This window comes from Ambystoma mexicanum, chromosome 1q (genome assembly GCF_040938575.1).
Source record: "Ambystoma mexicanum isolate Mex_15411 chromosome 1q, UKY_AmexF1_1, whole genome shotgun sequence".
NCBI lineage: Eukaryota > Metazoa > Chordata > Amphibia > Caudata > Ambystomatidae > Ambystoma > Ambystoma mexicanum.
Window position 1 is genome coordinate 1,410,039,614 of NC_090922.1, and position 18,079 is coordinate 1,410,057,692.

Sequence of the window (18,079 nt, forward strand, 5' to 3'; positions counted from 1 at the left end):
CTCTTTCTAGTGTCATTAAAGTGTTCCCTAATCCAAGGGAAATACAATTGTGAAATTTCCCCAATTATCCATGTTGGAGTGCAGCGACCGACCTTGAAAAAGATAATGTGACGTTTGCCTAGTGGTGTTCGACCCAGACTTTTAATTAAAGAGTCAAAATAGGGCATTTACAGCACCACTCAAATCTTAATCGTTGGAATGGCCAAATAAATATTGAAGTAGATACCAGGAACAGTACACGTGCAACTTTCAACACATTTTCATGATGCTTGATGCATGTGCCCAAATACAATCAGGAGGTCTGTCTCAACAATCGATTTCAACATTGACACTGTAAACCGCACTTGCATGCTGCTTGTTTCCTCAATTTGTTCTCTTTCGCCACCCCCAATCTCTCGCGCTCTCCCTTCATTTGCTTTGGCTCAGACTGTGGTTGACGCGGCAGTGGCAGGTTCCTGTGTGGATGTGGAAATGTCTATGGATTCAGATCCCTAAATGGGTGGCACTTCTCTCTATTTATGTGGGATTGTCATGCAGTTGTCTGCCTGGATGCCTCTGTGGCAAATTGGCTGTCTCTATTACTTTTCTGCCTCACTTGATCTCTAGTGCTTTGGTTTTCTGCCCCTACATCCGACATCCTCCTCTACCTGCTGGCTTTCTTCTTTCTTTCCTTGGGTCTTCCTGTCTCTAGCAATAGCTCATTCAGGATATCTCTTCACTCTGTGCTGATGTCAGAGTACCTTCCTTTCTCTGTGGCTCCTGTCTACTTCACCATGGCGCTGTATGCTCACTGTTTCTCTAGATGTGTTTGGGCATTCATGATCTTCTCTCTGGGCATCTTTCATGCTCTGTGCCCTCTAGTTCTGGCTTTGGGTTATTCCCTTGCCAACTTTCACCTCATTCCATATTTGGTTCCATACTGCAGCCACTTCTGGCTGTCACTTTTCTGTTGCTCTTGGTTTTTCTCCTTATATGCGCTGGCCACATTTTCTGTTTCTAGTATATGATTTTGAATATTTCTATATAGTGGCTTACTTCCCCCATAGGATCCATGTCCTCTGCCTGTCTCAGCAGACTGAGCATTAATCCACAGAGCTATCATAAATCAGCTAATGGCTGCCTAAGCTTTTGCAGTGTCACACGATAGCAGCACCATGAGTCATACATACACTGAGGTACTTTAAAACTAAAATGATGTACTCATTCGATTTTTGTATAAGCAAAAATAAAGCATGATTCAGCTGGCACTTCAGCAGATACACACCAAAAGATTCTTCTTCCTAAATGCTAGTAAAAAAAATCATTATTACTAGCAAAAATGTGTTTCAACAACACATTACATTTATTGAAATTCACCCCACCCACGGACAAGCAAAATTATTAATCAATTTGCTTAAATGATTTCAAACTCGAATAAATACCTGACAATTGCAATATAATTCAAACAAAATAAGTAATAAGTACAACGCAAGGTACTAAACATCGTAAAGTACATGCAATAGATTAACAATCAATAATCCATAATTTTCACAGCTGTGCCAAAGTTAATTCTAGACATTTTACATTACTGTGCCAAAGTCAAATCAGAGTGCTTCCCCCATTGCTGTACCAAAATTTACACTAGGTAAGTTTCCATTGTTGTGCCAGAGTTGAACCAGAGTGTCTCCCGAGTGCTGTGCCAAAGTTGATTCCATCCGACTCTAGCTTTCACTCCTCGGCCTGCCATGCCATGCCAGCCGTGGACTTACCACACCCATCCCCAACCCAAAATCTCCCCTGTTCTCAGAAGCCCCCTCCCCACCCTCCACGAGGCAGACACTTCAACACCCTAAAGGTGTTGCAGGTAGCTCACTGGTGCGCCGCTCACTGTAAGCCCTTCAGTATTCATCAGACTCCGCCTCCCACAACTCATCCTGCCTGTCCAATGCCACCCACTCTCCTCACCCCGACCGCTTCCACCCACACCCCTCACCCGAACCGAAATAAGGCAGCTTGCTGGCGTGCAACCACTGCAAACCCCATCTTGAGACCCCAGCGTGCATCTCGCACTATAAACCTGAACTGACCCTCAGCCATGGCAATGTTGCACTGCTCAACTACCGCCTCAATGCCCTCCACCCCACCCCCATGGATAACTAACTCACACTTCCCTTCCCTCAGTGCAGCATGAGCTGCCCTGGCCAACACAGCCCCGTCAGCAAACCCTCCTACCCTCTCGCACACACCAGTGCCCCTCAAGCACCTTGCAAATCGCACAGGCTGTACTCATCGCAGACCGCCAATGACACATTGCTCTCCCCTTATCCTCCCCAGGGAAACCTCTGTTCCCCTCCCTACTCTCCTACTCTCTACTCCCCTCAGCCTTCCCCGCCCACTCCCAACCCTGATCTCGCCCTTTGGACCTCCCCTCCAAAACAGTCTTCCCATAACAATATCCCCTCCCCTCCTTCTGAACTTCCCCACCATGCACTCAGACACCCCTGCTCCCCTCTCCCCACACCCAACCCGCTTCCACTCCCGATGCTGACCATACAGCAGAATTCTGCGTACTCAAACACATATTTGACCTCATAGCCGCTGAAAACCCAGAATGCCTATTCATCACTGAAACCTGGTTCAGCAATGACTTCAAACCCATTGCACACAAGGCCTTCCCTCCTGGCTACTCCCTGCTAGTACACAACAGGCCCAACAGAGCAGGTGGGGTTGGGAGGGGAGGTTCTAGACTTCCTCACCAACTACAACTTTCAGTAATATCCACTGAGAATCTACCTTGCAACACTAAGTTATTCCACCTCAGCCCTTCCATTTCCCACAGCTTCCTTCTCCTATATAGGCCATCCGGGTACCACCAAAATTTCACGAGCATCTCTGCAACTCCCTCTGAACCACACTGATCCCGTGCTCACTCATTTAGGAAACTTCAACATCCCGTTTTATATTCCTGCCAACCCCATGACCCACTCCTTTACTGAGAATCTGGAAGCTCTGTGCCTACCACAATTAATTTCCCACCCGACCCACATCGTAGCATACAACTTAGACGCACTATTCTGCACATCAGGTCAATTCTCCCCACTCCTGCATTCGGACCGACCAACACGGTATACTTTTCTCACTTCAACGCCCCTCTCACTCCCCACCACTTCCTGCAAACATCCCCTCGACCACCCAGCCACTCTCTGGAATAAAATCATCATCAACCCAGATCCTTGCAAGGAACAGACACCCCTCCTTTGACAAAATGCTCTCCGACGCTATGACCCCCACCCTTGCACGAACCCGTCGCCCCTCCCAACGATCAATCCGACACCAAAAGTGTATAATCCTTCCATTAGAACGGATTCAAGCATTGCCTAGAGCGAACCTGGAGGACCAACCTAACCCCCAAACAAAACGGCACTGACAAAACAGAGCATATTTGTATGAAATCAAGAAAGAAAAAAAAAGAAAAAAATAAAAATAAAACACACACTTGGAAACAGAATTTCCAACTCCAAAAATACATGCAGGAACTCTACAAAATCCTAGGGGAATTCAATTTGCCCAGTTGCTAACCGGCACCCGAAACCCCCCTGGCCCAACTCCCTGCAACTCACAAGCTCTCTGCAATGAACTTTCTAACCATTTTTATAATGTTGAGCTTAAAAGACATCGTACCGTCACCCAAAAATTAGCTCTAATCCCGCCTTCCTCTTCCGGCCTCCTTTCGAATCCAAAACACGCCCACTTGACAGTTTTCTCATCATTCACACTTCTCTCCCAGGCCGACTTGGGCAACCTACTAGCATTTATCCAACCCTCTGACTCGCCTGGAGATCCTTCCCCACCTCTGCTTCTAAAAATTATCCTAAACTCCCGTTAGGTAAGAATTAGTGCAGTCCAACTGGTGTGGGACTACCTCTTGGTATTAGGTAACCCACCTTCTAATACAGGCCTGTATTACACAAGTTGGCTGAGCAGCAAGGGTCCTCTTAAGAGGGGTAAATGTGAGCTCTAAAGCTGTACAATGAAATCAGTAATCAGAAGTATTCAAGTAAACACATTTAAAGCTATAATAAATTATTTATTTATACACAAAGATATTTAAAGCATTCTTTAAAAAGCAGCAATTAGTTGGAACATTAATCACAAGTTAGGATTCAATTCAAAAAGTGAACAATAAAAGAGGCGAGTTATTCACTCAAATGTTACACATGTTCCAGCACCCAGAGATGACGTCAGTATAACATTTATATTTATACACCTATGCAGTATTGAGTTATTCAAGGAAGAAAACGGTAAGAGTTAGATCAGAACAGACTGGTAAGTTATAAAAACAGTTAGATTCTCCCAAAGGGATGCAGACAGTCAATTATCCCAACATTAAAGTGTTTAACTTTTAAAACCTATAAGGGAACAATCACTGCCAAAGCTTTAGGTTCAGAAGGAGCCGTATAGGGAGCCGGGACAGCCACAGTCAATGGACAAAGTCAAAGTTCTGATGCTCTTCTTCTTAGAAAATTGTTCTTAAATAGTCAGTGTTCAAAAAAGAAAATCACAGCAACTCAAGAGGAGTCACCTTTGGAAAGCACAAGCTCTTATGCTAATGCAGGTAAGTTGAGGTCACCTTAGTGTAGGGTTAAATCGCACTCCCAAAGACAAAAGGACAGTATACCCCAAGCTCCGCAGTACCTTTGAAATAAGTTGTTCCAGCTGGATGTCGTCTAAATGCAATGCTACAGACACTTGTTCCTGGTCCTGGGTCGTGGTGACGAAAGGGAGGACGTCTGGCGGGCTCCTGCAGCAGCACTCGAGAGAGGGTCTCTGCAGCAATGGATTTCTGTTGATTCAGCGGCTCTTTGTGGTTTTGGCACCTTTTTCTCAGCAACAAAAGAACGAAAAGCTCTGGTTAGGATTTTCTTGTTCCCTCGGTCCGGGATACTGGTGAGGGAACTCTTGACGCAGATTTCTTGCTTCTGTAGGGTCCTCTCGATGCCCACAAATATCTGGCCAGATTCAGACTTCGGAAGACAATGCACTCACAGATGTTCAAGGTACCAAGAGTATTGGGCTTCTGCAGCCTTGGAAAGTCGCAGCAAGTCAAGGTTTGCGATAAAATTGCGTTGTTCTCTGGGCTAGTTGGTCCCACCAGCCTAAGGGAGGAAGTCGAATTCGAAAACGGGGTCAGCACAGCTGCAGGGCTTCCAGGGCACTTTGCAGTCCAGGAGTGTGCTGCTGACGTCTTCTCTCGTCTTCCGATTCGGATGTTGTCCTCCAGTGGTCGACTCTCCTTAGTCCCAAAAACCTCACTTTTTATTTTATTTATTTGCATTTTTTTAAAGCTCTCACACAGCCTGCAGGCATCGAGGCGCTGTTACAGGATTTTTTTTTTTTTTTTAGTTGCGTAATTGTTTTGTCTTAGTTGCATTATTTATAACGTGCTTAAATATGCAGAAGTTTCTAAGCGTGGACCCGGGGATCGAACCTGTGTTGCTTTGTGTTGTCTTGCTTCCAAGGCGAGCACGTTGCCGCTGAGCTATCCTCCCTTATGCAAGTTCCCATTCATGCACAGCCCTAGGCTGTCAAACAGAAGGGTGGCTGTCTTCTAGGATAGCCAGCTGGCAAATAGGAACTGGTTTTACTCGGGCACATGTAGAGACAAAGGACAGGGAGGTTTTGGGACCCTCCCTCACTTTCTGCCTTTCCAGACACACTGGAGCCTGGGCGGGCTTCAGGGCTGAAGTCTGCAAATGGAAAAACACAGAAAGGATTCAAACAACAGTGTAAAAGCCGAGAAGAAACGAACTAACAAGAAATGATGAAAGAAAGAGGACATGGGCCATTTTGTGAAAATGGTCACCATTAGCCGGTCCGATAGCACAGCGAGTAGAGTGCTCGCTTTTACATCTGCGCAGAGCCTGCTGACGCAGGTTCGAATCCCAGCAGGGCCAAACCCAGCCGTTCATCCTTCCGAGGTCCATAAATGAGCAGCACACACCCTGGGTAATAAGCAGCGCTCAGATACCCGAGGGTTCGTAGCATTATATAAATGCTAAATTATTATTATTTGGTGCAGCACAGCAGCTGAGGTATCAGCCTGCAGATACATGCCACTAGGTAGTACGAAAGAAACCGCTGCCACCAGCCATTCAATTAAGTTTGTGTAACCAAATGTTACAAGAGGAAAGAGTTAAAGGAGTTACTATGTAACCCCCCTACCCCCAGCACTCCACTTGGAGTGGTGTGTGCGCGACCCATAAAGTAAAGGTAAGTAAAACAGGAGTTATCTTACTATTCTTGGGAACAGTTGTATTAAAACATTAAGAGAAGTTCAGGGACCTCTCAGTGGCACTGTACAAAAGGTGCTGTGTGTCACAATGCACTCCATAAAACAGTTAGGAACACAGAAAATCAGACAGGAAAACACATGAGTAAGTGAGAAAAAAAGTCCCACTCAATCAGGAGTAAAAATGAATAAGCCCTGAGTCGAGCAAAAGAGCCGAGGGTCTCTAAGGTTAAAGGGAATTGGCACAGAAATTAACATTCTCCCTAACCCCTCCACCTGTGCTGGTAGCGAAGCCCACTCCATCATAAATAAATAAAACCCTTTTCATTTGGCCACTTCCCAGAGGCCTTCAAAGCCTCCCATGTCAAACCACTGCTCAAAAAACCCATCATCGACCCATCAAGCTACCGCCCAATCTCCAACACCCGCTGCATTGCTAAAGTAAATGACTGTGCTGCATATAAGCAACCTGACCTCTTCACAGAAGCCAATAGACTCCTCGACCCAGCCTAATCGGGGTTCCGACCCCTCCGTTGAATGGAATCCTCACTGGTCTCTAACTGGGAAAATCTAAAAAAAAAGCTGCCGATTGAGAAGGGTGTGCTGCACTCATCCTCCTAGATCTACCCGCAGCCTTTGATACAAATCACACACTCAATTCTCAGAAAGAGGCTCCTCACCATAGGCATCAAAGACTCTGGCCTTATTTGGATCACCTCATTTCCAAACGCTCCCAAATCATTCTCCTCCTCCTTTCTCCTCCGCCCTGCCACAAAAGGGGTGCCACAAGGAGCCTCCCTTTAACCCCTCCTTTTCAACCTCTGCCCAAGCCCACTGCCAGCTCTCATCCACTCACAAAACCTTGTCTGCCACAACTACGCAGACGACACACAGTGCATTTTCAAAATCCCCAAGACTCCAGCCTCAACACTTCCCGACCTCGCCTTTTGCCTCTCGGATATCGACCTATGGATGACTACCAACCACTTAATCCTCAACCAGGGCAAATCAGAAATCCTAATATGCAGCAAAACTGCTCCGATTCCCCCAACCTTTGCCATGGGCAATTGCCCTGCCTTCACATCCGATAATCTTGGATTCACCATGGATGCAGACCTCTCTCTCTCCAAACACATCAACTCAGTATGCAGAATCTGCCACTTCCATTTACGCATCCTAAAACAGATCTTTCCCTACCTCTCCTATCCCCAAATTCTCTGCAATACTAGCCATCATCTCCCACCTAGACTACACCAACTCCCTCTATCTCAGCTTCCCGGCACGCCAGCTCAGGAAACTTCAACAAATTCAAAACACACTCGCCTCGCTCAGAGAACACATCACCCCTGCACTTAGACTATTGCACTGGCTCTCTTTTGGCCCAAGAAAAACCTTCAAAGCCATATGCATCCCAAACAGAGCCCTCCATAATACAGGGCCCGAGTTCCTCCAGAACGTAATTATCCACTACCAAACAACCGAGAAACCTCAGATCGGGCTCTGCTCCCCTCATCGCTATTCCCCCACTTCACCAGAGTTGGCGGCTCCGCTTTCTCTATTCTAGATCCCACCATCTGGAACACTCCTCCTCAGCACACCCGCTGCATCAAAAACTACCTTTCCTTCAAAGAAGTCCTCAAAACCTGCCTATTTGCTGCATTATCCCAAAATCCTGCCCTAAAAAATGTCCAATTCCCAATCTGAACTAGGAAACACTCAGCACCAGGCGGCGCCAGCTGAATTAGCGGCAGCCCGGACCACACACACACACCATCATACACCGATCAAGACCCTGGCTTCCCACAAGCACCAGAAATCAAGCCTTCTCAGCCTACACCCAACACTATCGAACCTCCTCCCCGTCACCATCAGTCGTCCCCCAATAACTTAAGACTCAAGACCCACCTCTTCAAGGACTCTCTCCTCCTCAATAACTAGGCCATCACATCGCCCATCGTGCCACCTGACTTGCTAGATGCCGCCTGCCCCACTCCAGCTGCACCCCTCCTCTGTAGCCTACTCCCCACTGTATATCAGTTCGGTTACCAATGAAAAGCGCGCCGTTATGCATCTGTAATGTTGTACACCTCTGTAAAGCTCTCTGTTATGTATATGTATTGGTGTATAACTCTGTAAAGCGCTCTGTTGCTTCTCAAAGTAAGGTCTGCGGTCAATAAATACCATAATAAAAATGAAAGCACTACTAGCTGAATCACAGCCCTTCATATATGAAATGTCACAGAATTGATGAATCACTGCACCTGGCATGTACAGGAAAACAGGCAAATTGCACTCACAGTGGTTGTGATCGAATCACCACCATCGTAATGGGACAGTTCAAGATGTACTGCGGGGAATTGTCAGGGGAGGACGTGTGCCATGGCCATGTTGCGCACCAGTATGCCAGGTGGGGGTTCCCTGTGCAATCAAGAACCAGCCCCAGAATCACTCTGGAAGGAAAGGGGTGGATGGGCAGGTATTGCACATGTATGTACTAAAAGGATGGGCCACCCATGGTAAAGGTAACAACTGGAAAGGGTTCAGTAAGCGCTTGATATATGGGTACACTTGACACATTATCCGCCTAGAAGAACCTTGGAAGTACAGCCTGTGCTCCTCTTGTTGCAAATAGTTGGAGCATAGACTGTCACAGTTGCAAAGATTCGACAGAAGAAGCCAACTACTCGAGCTGGTGCACAAACAACAAATCGCCACAGAATTCCACTAGGTACGTATAGATCACCACTGCGGTGGACAATGGGCGCAGGTATGGCTACCCGCACACATTCCAGACAACGCCTCCGACATCAGCATGCAGGGCAGACCTATAACAAATTTGGGTACGCTGACTCCTCTCAGCAACCACCAAAATGCCTGACCACATTGGTTGCTCCCTACCGGAGCATGGCCAGCCCACCTAAGACTTATTTGGCCAAATGCACACACGTATCCTAAGTTTACTCCATGACCTCCAACACTTAGGACTTCTGTGCTCCGAGGGTGTTCCCACTAACAGCGCATTGAGACTATAATAATGGTAAAAGGCACTATATAAATGACAAGTTCAATACAATACAATAATGAATAACTCCAAATAGAAACAAATCTGAAGACATTTGCAATGAACGGGTGAAATAGATGCAGTACGAAATAAAGTTACAATTTGGCAACTTACCAAAACATTTACTTTGCTTTTGGGGTGGGTCTACTGCTTCTAGTTAATAGGGAATGTCAGAGAGTCAGCTTAACACTGCATCAGCATATTTAAATTCAGGTTTAGCTGTAGGAAGTTGCGGGCAGGACTGTGGCATGGCAGGGTTGCAAAAGAAGCAATGCTATTTCCGTCAGTGGGAGAACAGGTAGGTATTTATAAAGATAAAGGGGCACTTTTCCCAAACTCAGTGCTTCTACCAAGAAAAACCTAACAAAAGCAGTTTGTTTTCATGAAGGCACTGCTCTGCAGTCCAAACAGTACAGAGTACACCATCTCACGCAAACTAAGGAGTTCTCTAGATGGTGAGCAGTCATTCATATTGGCTTGTACATAACAAAGCTTGGGGGTCTCTGTGCTAGTCAGGAAGATCTCAGCACTACACACGTATTCTCTCATGCAGCCCCTTGCCCTCATGTTTCTAACCTGCTCATACTTTTTGGTACAAGTTAGATTGCAGGGATCCTGGGGAATGCCGGCTATTCCTCTGCAACCCCATGGTGTCTGTCGGCATTGTTCTACCTGCCGGCATTGTTCTGTTTCATTGAAGACTTGCCTCCTGTGAGAGTTCCGCCTCCTGTGAGAGTTCATGTCTTCTATCTGTATATAAGGCTGCTGGATTAATAGGCCATTAGAAGCCCCATGCTGCCTAAAAAGTGCAGTCGGCAGATGAGTTAAAAGAAGCGCACAGACTACACTCTAGAAGCAAGGTGTGCAGTTTCAACTGGAAAAAACATTCCTTACTTTATTTCCTTAAACCAATGGCTTAACTAGAGCACATTGTTATAGGCAGTACCTTAAGCTCCCAGAACGTGAAGATTCAAGTTCTTGAAAGGACAGGCCCCGCCATTACCCCTAATGAATGGGCCTCAACTAAACGACATACATCCAACAAACATGACAGGAAAGCCACAAAGGATTCAAGACCATGCAATATTTCACAGTGAGGTTTATTTGGTTCACAATTATCTAGGTTAGGCTCAGAAGAGTTCAAGTTCTGGGTTTTCCCAAACCTTTGTAGGTCTAACTTCTCCCTCTTTCGAACTTCCCCTGCTTGAACACCATCTCCATGGCAAACAGTCAGCCGCATTCTATGGGATTTATAGTGTGCCGCCAGCCCTCCAGGTAAGGTGCGCATCAGGCCTTTTTACACACAGAAATCTTGTCAATACAGCCCTTTTAATTCTTCATTGCGTACCACTTACGCAGGCCATTTATGGCAGCACCCCCATACATCTTGCAATTCACTGGTGACAGCCTGACCAGCAGCAGTGCAAATCCACTTTTAACACTCGCCTCTATCAAGGATTCCATCAAGATAATATCTTCTGAGTAATGTAGAAGATATTTTGCGTTTTGTTCACTTTGTTCAACTGCTTGCATTTTGTAGGTTACAGTGTTATGAAGGAATTTTGAATCATGCACATGCTTTTTACGTGGATTTAGGACACATGTATATGTAAAATTAAAATTGTTTTAAACAAAAGCATTTCTGCATAATTTTCCTTTGTTTTTAATCCGCTTTAATAGAGGCAGTGCAGTTGCAGCAGCATTGGCATTTTTTAATCACAGAAGCACATCAGTTGCATTCAACGGCCTGGGGTTCTTGATGTCTTGAAGTTTTAGGAGAGCCTCCCAGCAAGCAGCCGTTTGGCATTTCTGAGAAAGAAAAGCTTTTAGTGTTCTATATGAAGATGTGTTTTTTTAGTCTTAAGATTGCATGTGTTTTTGCGTGCATGAAAGGGCACTGTACATACTTGTATTTCTTAGTGAGAAAGTAATAGCTAGGCATGTGGTCTGAACTTTACTTTAACTCCCTTTATGACCAGCTACCTCAAGCGGGTATAATGGATACACAGGGGTCATTTGTTCACCAGGAGAAAAAAGCAGCTCCTGGGTATCAGGCATGATCAGTTAGGCAGGCGCTACATGTGGGGAACCAGGAGCTAGTACATAGCGCATAGCAAATCTCACTTGCGCAAGATGTAAACTAACCTTTTGTCAATTTTATATTATCCAATACGGTCCAAGTGTCCCTTGGGTGAGTTTTTATTCTCCTCGATATACATTCCCCAACATATACAGTTAATATCAAGTAGCTATGTTAGTATGGCACCACTTACCATAGGAGTCAAAAGAAGCACCTGGTAGTTGTTGGTTTCAAGCTAAATAGGCTCCCCTTGGCTATAAGCAGGAGCTAAACAGCTCCCAGCTCCTGGCAATTTCAAACCCTGATACAGGTAGAAGCAGTGCTGTATATATTTTCAGTGACACAGATTGTACCACTACCTCTCAACAGGACTGCTATATATTCAGGCAGAGTCGTGAAGATAGGCAGATGTACATGTCATCTATAGAGCTCACGTCATACTGCAAGAACAGCAACAGAGCAAGGTGTTTGACACCTGGTATCACCTGGTATCATCACAATACCACATCAAAGGTATGAGAGACTTTAGGCACTCAGACAACCGTATCAAATGTATACCCGCACTGATGCGCTAGACATGAGACTGCAGACACCACCGGACACAGAAGAACTATAAGTAAAGTCGGACAGGTGTGAAGTGATATCATGAAGAAGAGAAGGTACGTGGACGCACTAAACTTGATGCATGGATGTCTGAAGAATAAAGATGTAACTGAAGCGAAGAAGTAAAACATACATGCAAATGATGAAGAAAACCATATACACAGAAGAGGAGTAACAAGATATGCAGTAGATGTATATACGCAGAAACACAAAAGGTAGATAAGACAATGTAGAAGCTTGCTAATGTAGGAAATACAACGCTAGTAAAGCAGCTATGTTGGGAAAATGGACGTCAGCATCATATAATAGTAAGCAAGAAATCGCAGAGAGCAACCAAGGCTACAGAGATGACTGGCAATGGAATACAGATTTGTGCAAGAACAAAGGGTTTTTGCTTGGCTCAGTATCAAGGATGCCACAGCAAGAAGCACATTTCAAAGAATGAAAGAAGTCCAAGAGTACAAGCTACATACGCAAGACATATTTCTCTTAGATTAAGTAAAGGAGTGAATAATTGTACTGAACCATCAAACATGCAGAAAGCGCATGCAAAACGGAGTAACCAAGTCTCCAGAGCCCAAGATGAGTCATTGAATCAAATAGCACTGAATAGAAGGTCAGAATGGACAAAATCATGTCTTCCCACACATGGTCCAAGACCAGAAGACCAGGCCTATTCATAAAGCTCCAGATAGAGATAGATGTGTACCTACAGTCAGAAGAACTGTCACAAAGGTCAACTATAGAGAGGAAGCCTTGGCTTAGGGCCTAACTGATGAGAGATGGTAGGCTAATTAGCTTAGAAAGGCAGGTGTCCGACATTGTTCCTTTGCACCTGGGGTTCGATGCTAACGTGCTGCTAAAGAGAGGAATGCCCAAGGTTGGAAGAGAGTACCAACCAATGATGAGGGCCTAAGTAATGGTGGACCATACACTGTTACAGACGCCTATTCGCTGCGGTCGTTATGCTATTATCAGTATTTTACATAGTCAGAGGGTGTTTAAGGTAAGGGGCAGCCAATGATGACTTATTTGAACTATAGGTATATATGTTCTCTTAACCAATCTCTCCGCCCGATAGGCTTTTACTATTTGCCAAGTAGGATGACGACATAGCTGACGTACATTGAGGTATAATGCCTTTTGCGTAATGGAAATGTGCAGAGTGTGTGAGCTACAATCTGTTAGTTCGCCAGGTTTCCCTATTTACTTGAATTGATCATAAAGTAGTATTTTGCCATATTCATTGAATCTGTCCGGTCATTTATTTTGAAATCCCATTCGGCACTTGGAACGCTCCAGGTGCTACTGCACATTTTGGTAGCGTTGCGGATGGTTCATATCCAGACTTTGATTTTTGACGTCTTACACCATTATACAGAAGATTGCAGACTTTCCTGTGGAGAGCAGAGAAAACACATGTGAAACGAGGCGGTCGGCAGGTGCCTCTTTGAAGAAATTCCTGTCCGATACCCATGAGCGCCCTGTGGACTAAAGGCAAACTGGTTGATTGGGGAAGAGTTGATACCAAAGGGCTCGGACTGAGCAACGGATGTAAGGAGAACATCGAAAGTGGCAAATAAAAGTGGAGGAATTGTAAAAGAAGTGTAAATATATATACTAAGGAAACGGGAAAAAGATTTGTTTTAAGAGAGATCGCCTCGATTCCTTTTCTCAAGGAGATAGAAGGTAACGCATTACACTCCAAGTCAGGGCATTTCTAGAGAGGATTACTGAGGCAAGACCGACATGAAGACTGTGTTACACACTCCAAAATGGGGTAAAACAGATGAGATACTTTTACTAGAGACAGTAAAGAACAACGATTGTAGAATTTGTTGTGCACATTTTGTTGAGGTTATGAAAATGTTGGTGTAGCTGTGATAAAATAGGTTGTAAACTAGAAATATAGAAGGATCATAATTCCAGCTTTTGCATCAGACCTTTAAAAAAAGCGATTGACGTAAATCATACGAGGGCAACAGTTGAAGGGGGAAATAGAGAAAAATAACATTCTTAGGTTGTCAATAATAAAACAGCAGGATAGCGAGAATCGATAGAACTATAATAAAAGAGCAAAGAGAATATTATTGTGTAGGCTTGAAAATTGAAGAATTGTTTTTGGGAAATGGGCAGCGATTGACTGTGCTTATCCAAATTGATTGTTGTGATATAATTGATTAAAGTAATAGCAGAATAAAAAGGACCGGCTTGCACATAGACGCACTTGTGTACAGGCGCGTTATAAATGCCATATCATATATCAAGTATTGACAGTTAAAAATAGCTTGTCATCATTGAGGACACTTCTTTTACATTTGTGCAAAACATTACCGAGGTATAAACTCGGTATCAGAAAATATCACGCTGAACGGGTAAGAAGCACGGCTGACAAAATGTTCATGCCTTGGCCTCGAGGTTTCCCTATCAAGAACAGTATAGCAACACATGACAACATACTTACAAGTTGTGTACGCAGGGAAGAAGTTACAAAAAAGGTTAGCTATTTTAGAGCTATGGAATATGTATCAGAGCGAGAGAAGACTCACTCGAGAGGGAGTGGATGCTTAATCAGCATGAGGGAGAGGGCACAACTCCCTCGGTGCCCCTCTCCTTCTGATGAAAAGATTACAGACACTGAGAAACAGGGATTCTATCTTTTAAAGGTCCCAAGTAGGAAAAGATTGAGGAGAACCAGAAACAAAAACCCCAGAACCTAGATCATATCCAGAACAACCACAAGGACGATCGCATAGTGTAGGGGAAATAATGTCCCCGCTTTATGCGAGTAGATTGAGGTCATTGCCAGGACTAGGACGAGCGGGAGAAACTAGTCCTACCTGGAAAACAAGAAGCGTAGGTGGATACGATGGCAGAACAGGATTTATCCAGTTCCCGTTATTAGAGAAAAGAGGACGACAACCACAATATATACTGTGGCAACAACAGAAACATTCACAACCCTATAATTTGTGATTCAATAATAGTTAAAAAATATAAACATTAGAAGGATAAAATCAAAGCATTCTCACCCCACATTAGTCTAGACCAAAAAAGATTTTGTGCAAAGTCAAGGTCGGGTTTTACATCAGATTTTAACAGTAAGTCTAGTCGGTCTAAAGTGGGGACCATCAATTACCCAATATTTTAGGGTTTCCAGGCAATCAATTTGGTTACAGAAACAACAATTTGTGGTAATACCCAATGGCCCTCATTACGACCCTGGCGGAGTGGGTTTACGCCAGCGGAAATCATGGCGGACCCTTCCGCCTTACTACGAGTTCCCGTAGCGCCATGGAGCCTTTTTCCGCCTGGTTTTTCCGGGCGGAGAAATCCATGGCGCTACGGGACCTCTTGTTAATTACGCCACCGTAATTTACGGTGGCGTAATTAACGCCTTCCCCACTCCCATTATACCCTATGGGGCAAAAATGGGAATGGGGAAGGGCAAAATGGGGATTGGGGATTCACCGCCCCGCCAAGGTCGGAATGGGGCGGTAAATCCGCCAACCCCCATGGCGGTATTGGCAGCTAGCTTTCCGCCATGCTCCATGGTGCATATTGCACCATGATCTCCGCCAGGGTCGTAATGAGGGCCAATGTCTTAAAGAATGTCCAATATTTGGTCCGTTCCCTGGAGGCAAATTAAATTAAAACGAAAACGCATATAATGTGCACAAGTTTTGTTGCATGGAAAGAGTTTTAAACATGTACACAGTTGATCCTTCTTTCTGGGAAATTGGGCATAGTCCCTAATAGGCTACAAGTATATATATATATATATATATATATAAGAAATTATGCATTTTGAAAAAATGAGGCATGTCCCCCAAACCTCCTGCCCCTTTTCCATTTCTAAGACATGAATCCTTTTACTCCTCGATAATAGTTAGAAACTTACATGTTTGCTGCTGTCCAAACAGACAGGGCGATTGGTCAATTGGGCCAGAGGCTTTCGGAAAGGTGATATGAAGTTCGTCCAACTTTCAACCTGAGAGTTTGGGCCAGGTTTGCGTCTCTTTGGAGCCTGCAGGATAGTAACCAGAAAAAGCATAAATATCTATCAGTGCATAACTGTCATTGTGGGAGACATAAAAACAAAAAGCTGAATTCAACAGCTTAAAACAAACAGCAACATTGAAGACAGTTACATACTAGGTATTGTTATTGGTGTCAAGCATGAAATGTTTTAATCCAGGCAGTACAAAATCAATCTCTTATCAGCATTTAATCAACTAAACTGTGTTCTAATGCTACTGATATTTTAAGTGCTGGTAAATGGTAAATGTATGGCAGCAACAGCTAGATTAAAAATAATCTACATTAAGACACAGAAGTGCACACTATATTTAAGACACAGCATTGTTAGAACAAACATATTTGCACAATTTCTTTTTAGCTTACCAAGGAAGTATTTCTTTCCAACTGTGACCCCAATTTTATTTTGAGAAATGTAAAGCAGAATCTAATGGTCTCCTTTCAAATTCAGTAAGCAGCCATAATGAACAATTTCAGTTTGCCCTATTTTCATAGGATGCCAAATAGTAACAGAATCTTCACTTGGAAAGAGGGTTACCCACATGGCCAACATGCCAAGAGAAACCGGCCTTGAGGCATGCATCTACTGTTCATTAAAGTGTTGTTTTGGTAAACCATTGTTTAAATATACATTACTTTTCAAATAGACTATTATTTATTTTTTACTTCAATACATTTTTTAAAATATATTTATTTAAAAAAAAGAAATCATAGGTAATCAATGCATTTTTGGCACAAAACCACTTACAAAATGTACCAATTATAACAGAGCACAGGATATGGGTGGGTCCTTTACAATGGGGTGGGAGAATGTGACTTGAACACCAGGTGTTGCAGGGGAAGGTGGAAACAAACCTTGGATGAGGACAGGACGACATAGGAACAGGATGGTGGTGGAGGTAAATTAAGAATGGAGGGGTTAAGGAAACGTGCTGTCCATGAAGGATAGATGCAGTAGCGTAGTGTGCTAGGAAACAGGTTCTTGCAAAAGAAAGAGCTTTGAGGTTGTAGTAGTACGGGGAGAGAGAGAATATATGGGTATTCTACATAAAATGGGTCGTTATAAAGACATGGGGAAGAGGGGGGGGAGAGAATGGGGCAAGAGGGGGGGAAGAGGAGGGAGAAGAAGGGGGAGAAGAGGGGAGGGAGACAGCCCAGGGGGCTCAAGTGGTGGAGAGGAGATGGTTTTAATGATTGAGGAGGAGGAGAGTAGAGAGCAAGGCGAGCAAATAGGTAGGGTGCAGTGATCCCATTGATATTTTTGAAGATAAGAAAAAGTTTATTCTTAGTCCTTTCTTTTAGAGATGTAGAGAGTGAGGAAGAAGCAGGAGTAGAGATTGAAGAAAAGACAATAGAGCGATCAGGTGGAGATATTCGAGGTGGAGCGTTGAGAGTAGATGAGAATACGGTCAAGGGAGTTTCCATTTGGATGGATTGTGTGGAGAACCAGAAGAAGGAGTCGGACTAGGTGGCAAGGAGATGACATGTTATGGACATGTTTCAAAGATGTTAATTACAATTAAAACAAAACACCTATCTAGCCCTACCACTATGTGGGAGGTTCCCTACATAAACTAACGGTGCTCGTCAAGTGTCGCAAAAGAAATAGTCCTTAGTCCAAATCCTAGTCAGCTAATTGACCCTACCAATTAAGAAAACTTTAAAGAAGAAGCAATCGCCTCTGTTTGGCTTCGGCTTGGCCCAATACTTGGATCTCTCCTCCTGTCAGGGCACAGAGTCTGGGATTATGTGTGCAGGGTGTGGGGTTGGGATGGCAGGGTTCCTTAAAAATTGTAGGCAAAGGACATCAAGGAACAAGACAAAACAGACCAAGAGAGAAAGGGTCCAGCCTTATAGAAGGCTTCTTTGTCCTCTTTGCAGGAAAAGAGGCCTGAGAACTACATCCCCTGCAGCCCGCAGGCCAAGAACTACCTGGGTGTGCCATGTGCAGAAACAAAAGGCACGGGGCGTGAGCTTAAGGAGCCGACCACAGCAGACGTATCCTCAAGAAAACCTGCTACGGGGACGA

The 18,079-nt window shown here is 44.4% G+C and overlaps 1 protein-coding gene across 3 annotated transcripts in view; it reads right to left on the reverse strand.

Moving 5' to 3' along the window:
- The window catches only part of RAD54L (RAD54 like), a 454,404-nt gene that overhangs the window by 321,693 nt on the left and 114,632 nt on the right, over window positions 1-18,079 (reverse strand). For all 3 annotated transcript variants that reach the window (XM_069642281.1, XM_069642283.1, XM_069642282.1), the window contains one exon: window positions 15,914-16,039. In XM_069642281.1, the coding sequence (XP_069498382.1) occupies window positions 15,914-16,039 (126 nt within the window). Of the gene's footprint in view, window positions 1-15,913; window positions 16,040-18,079 lie in introns of those variants that run through there.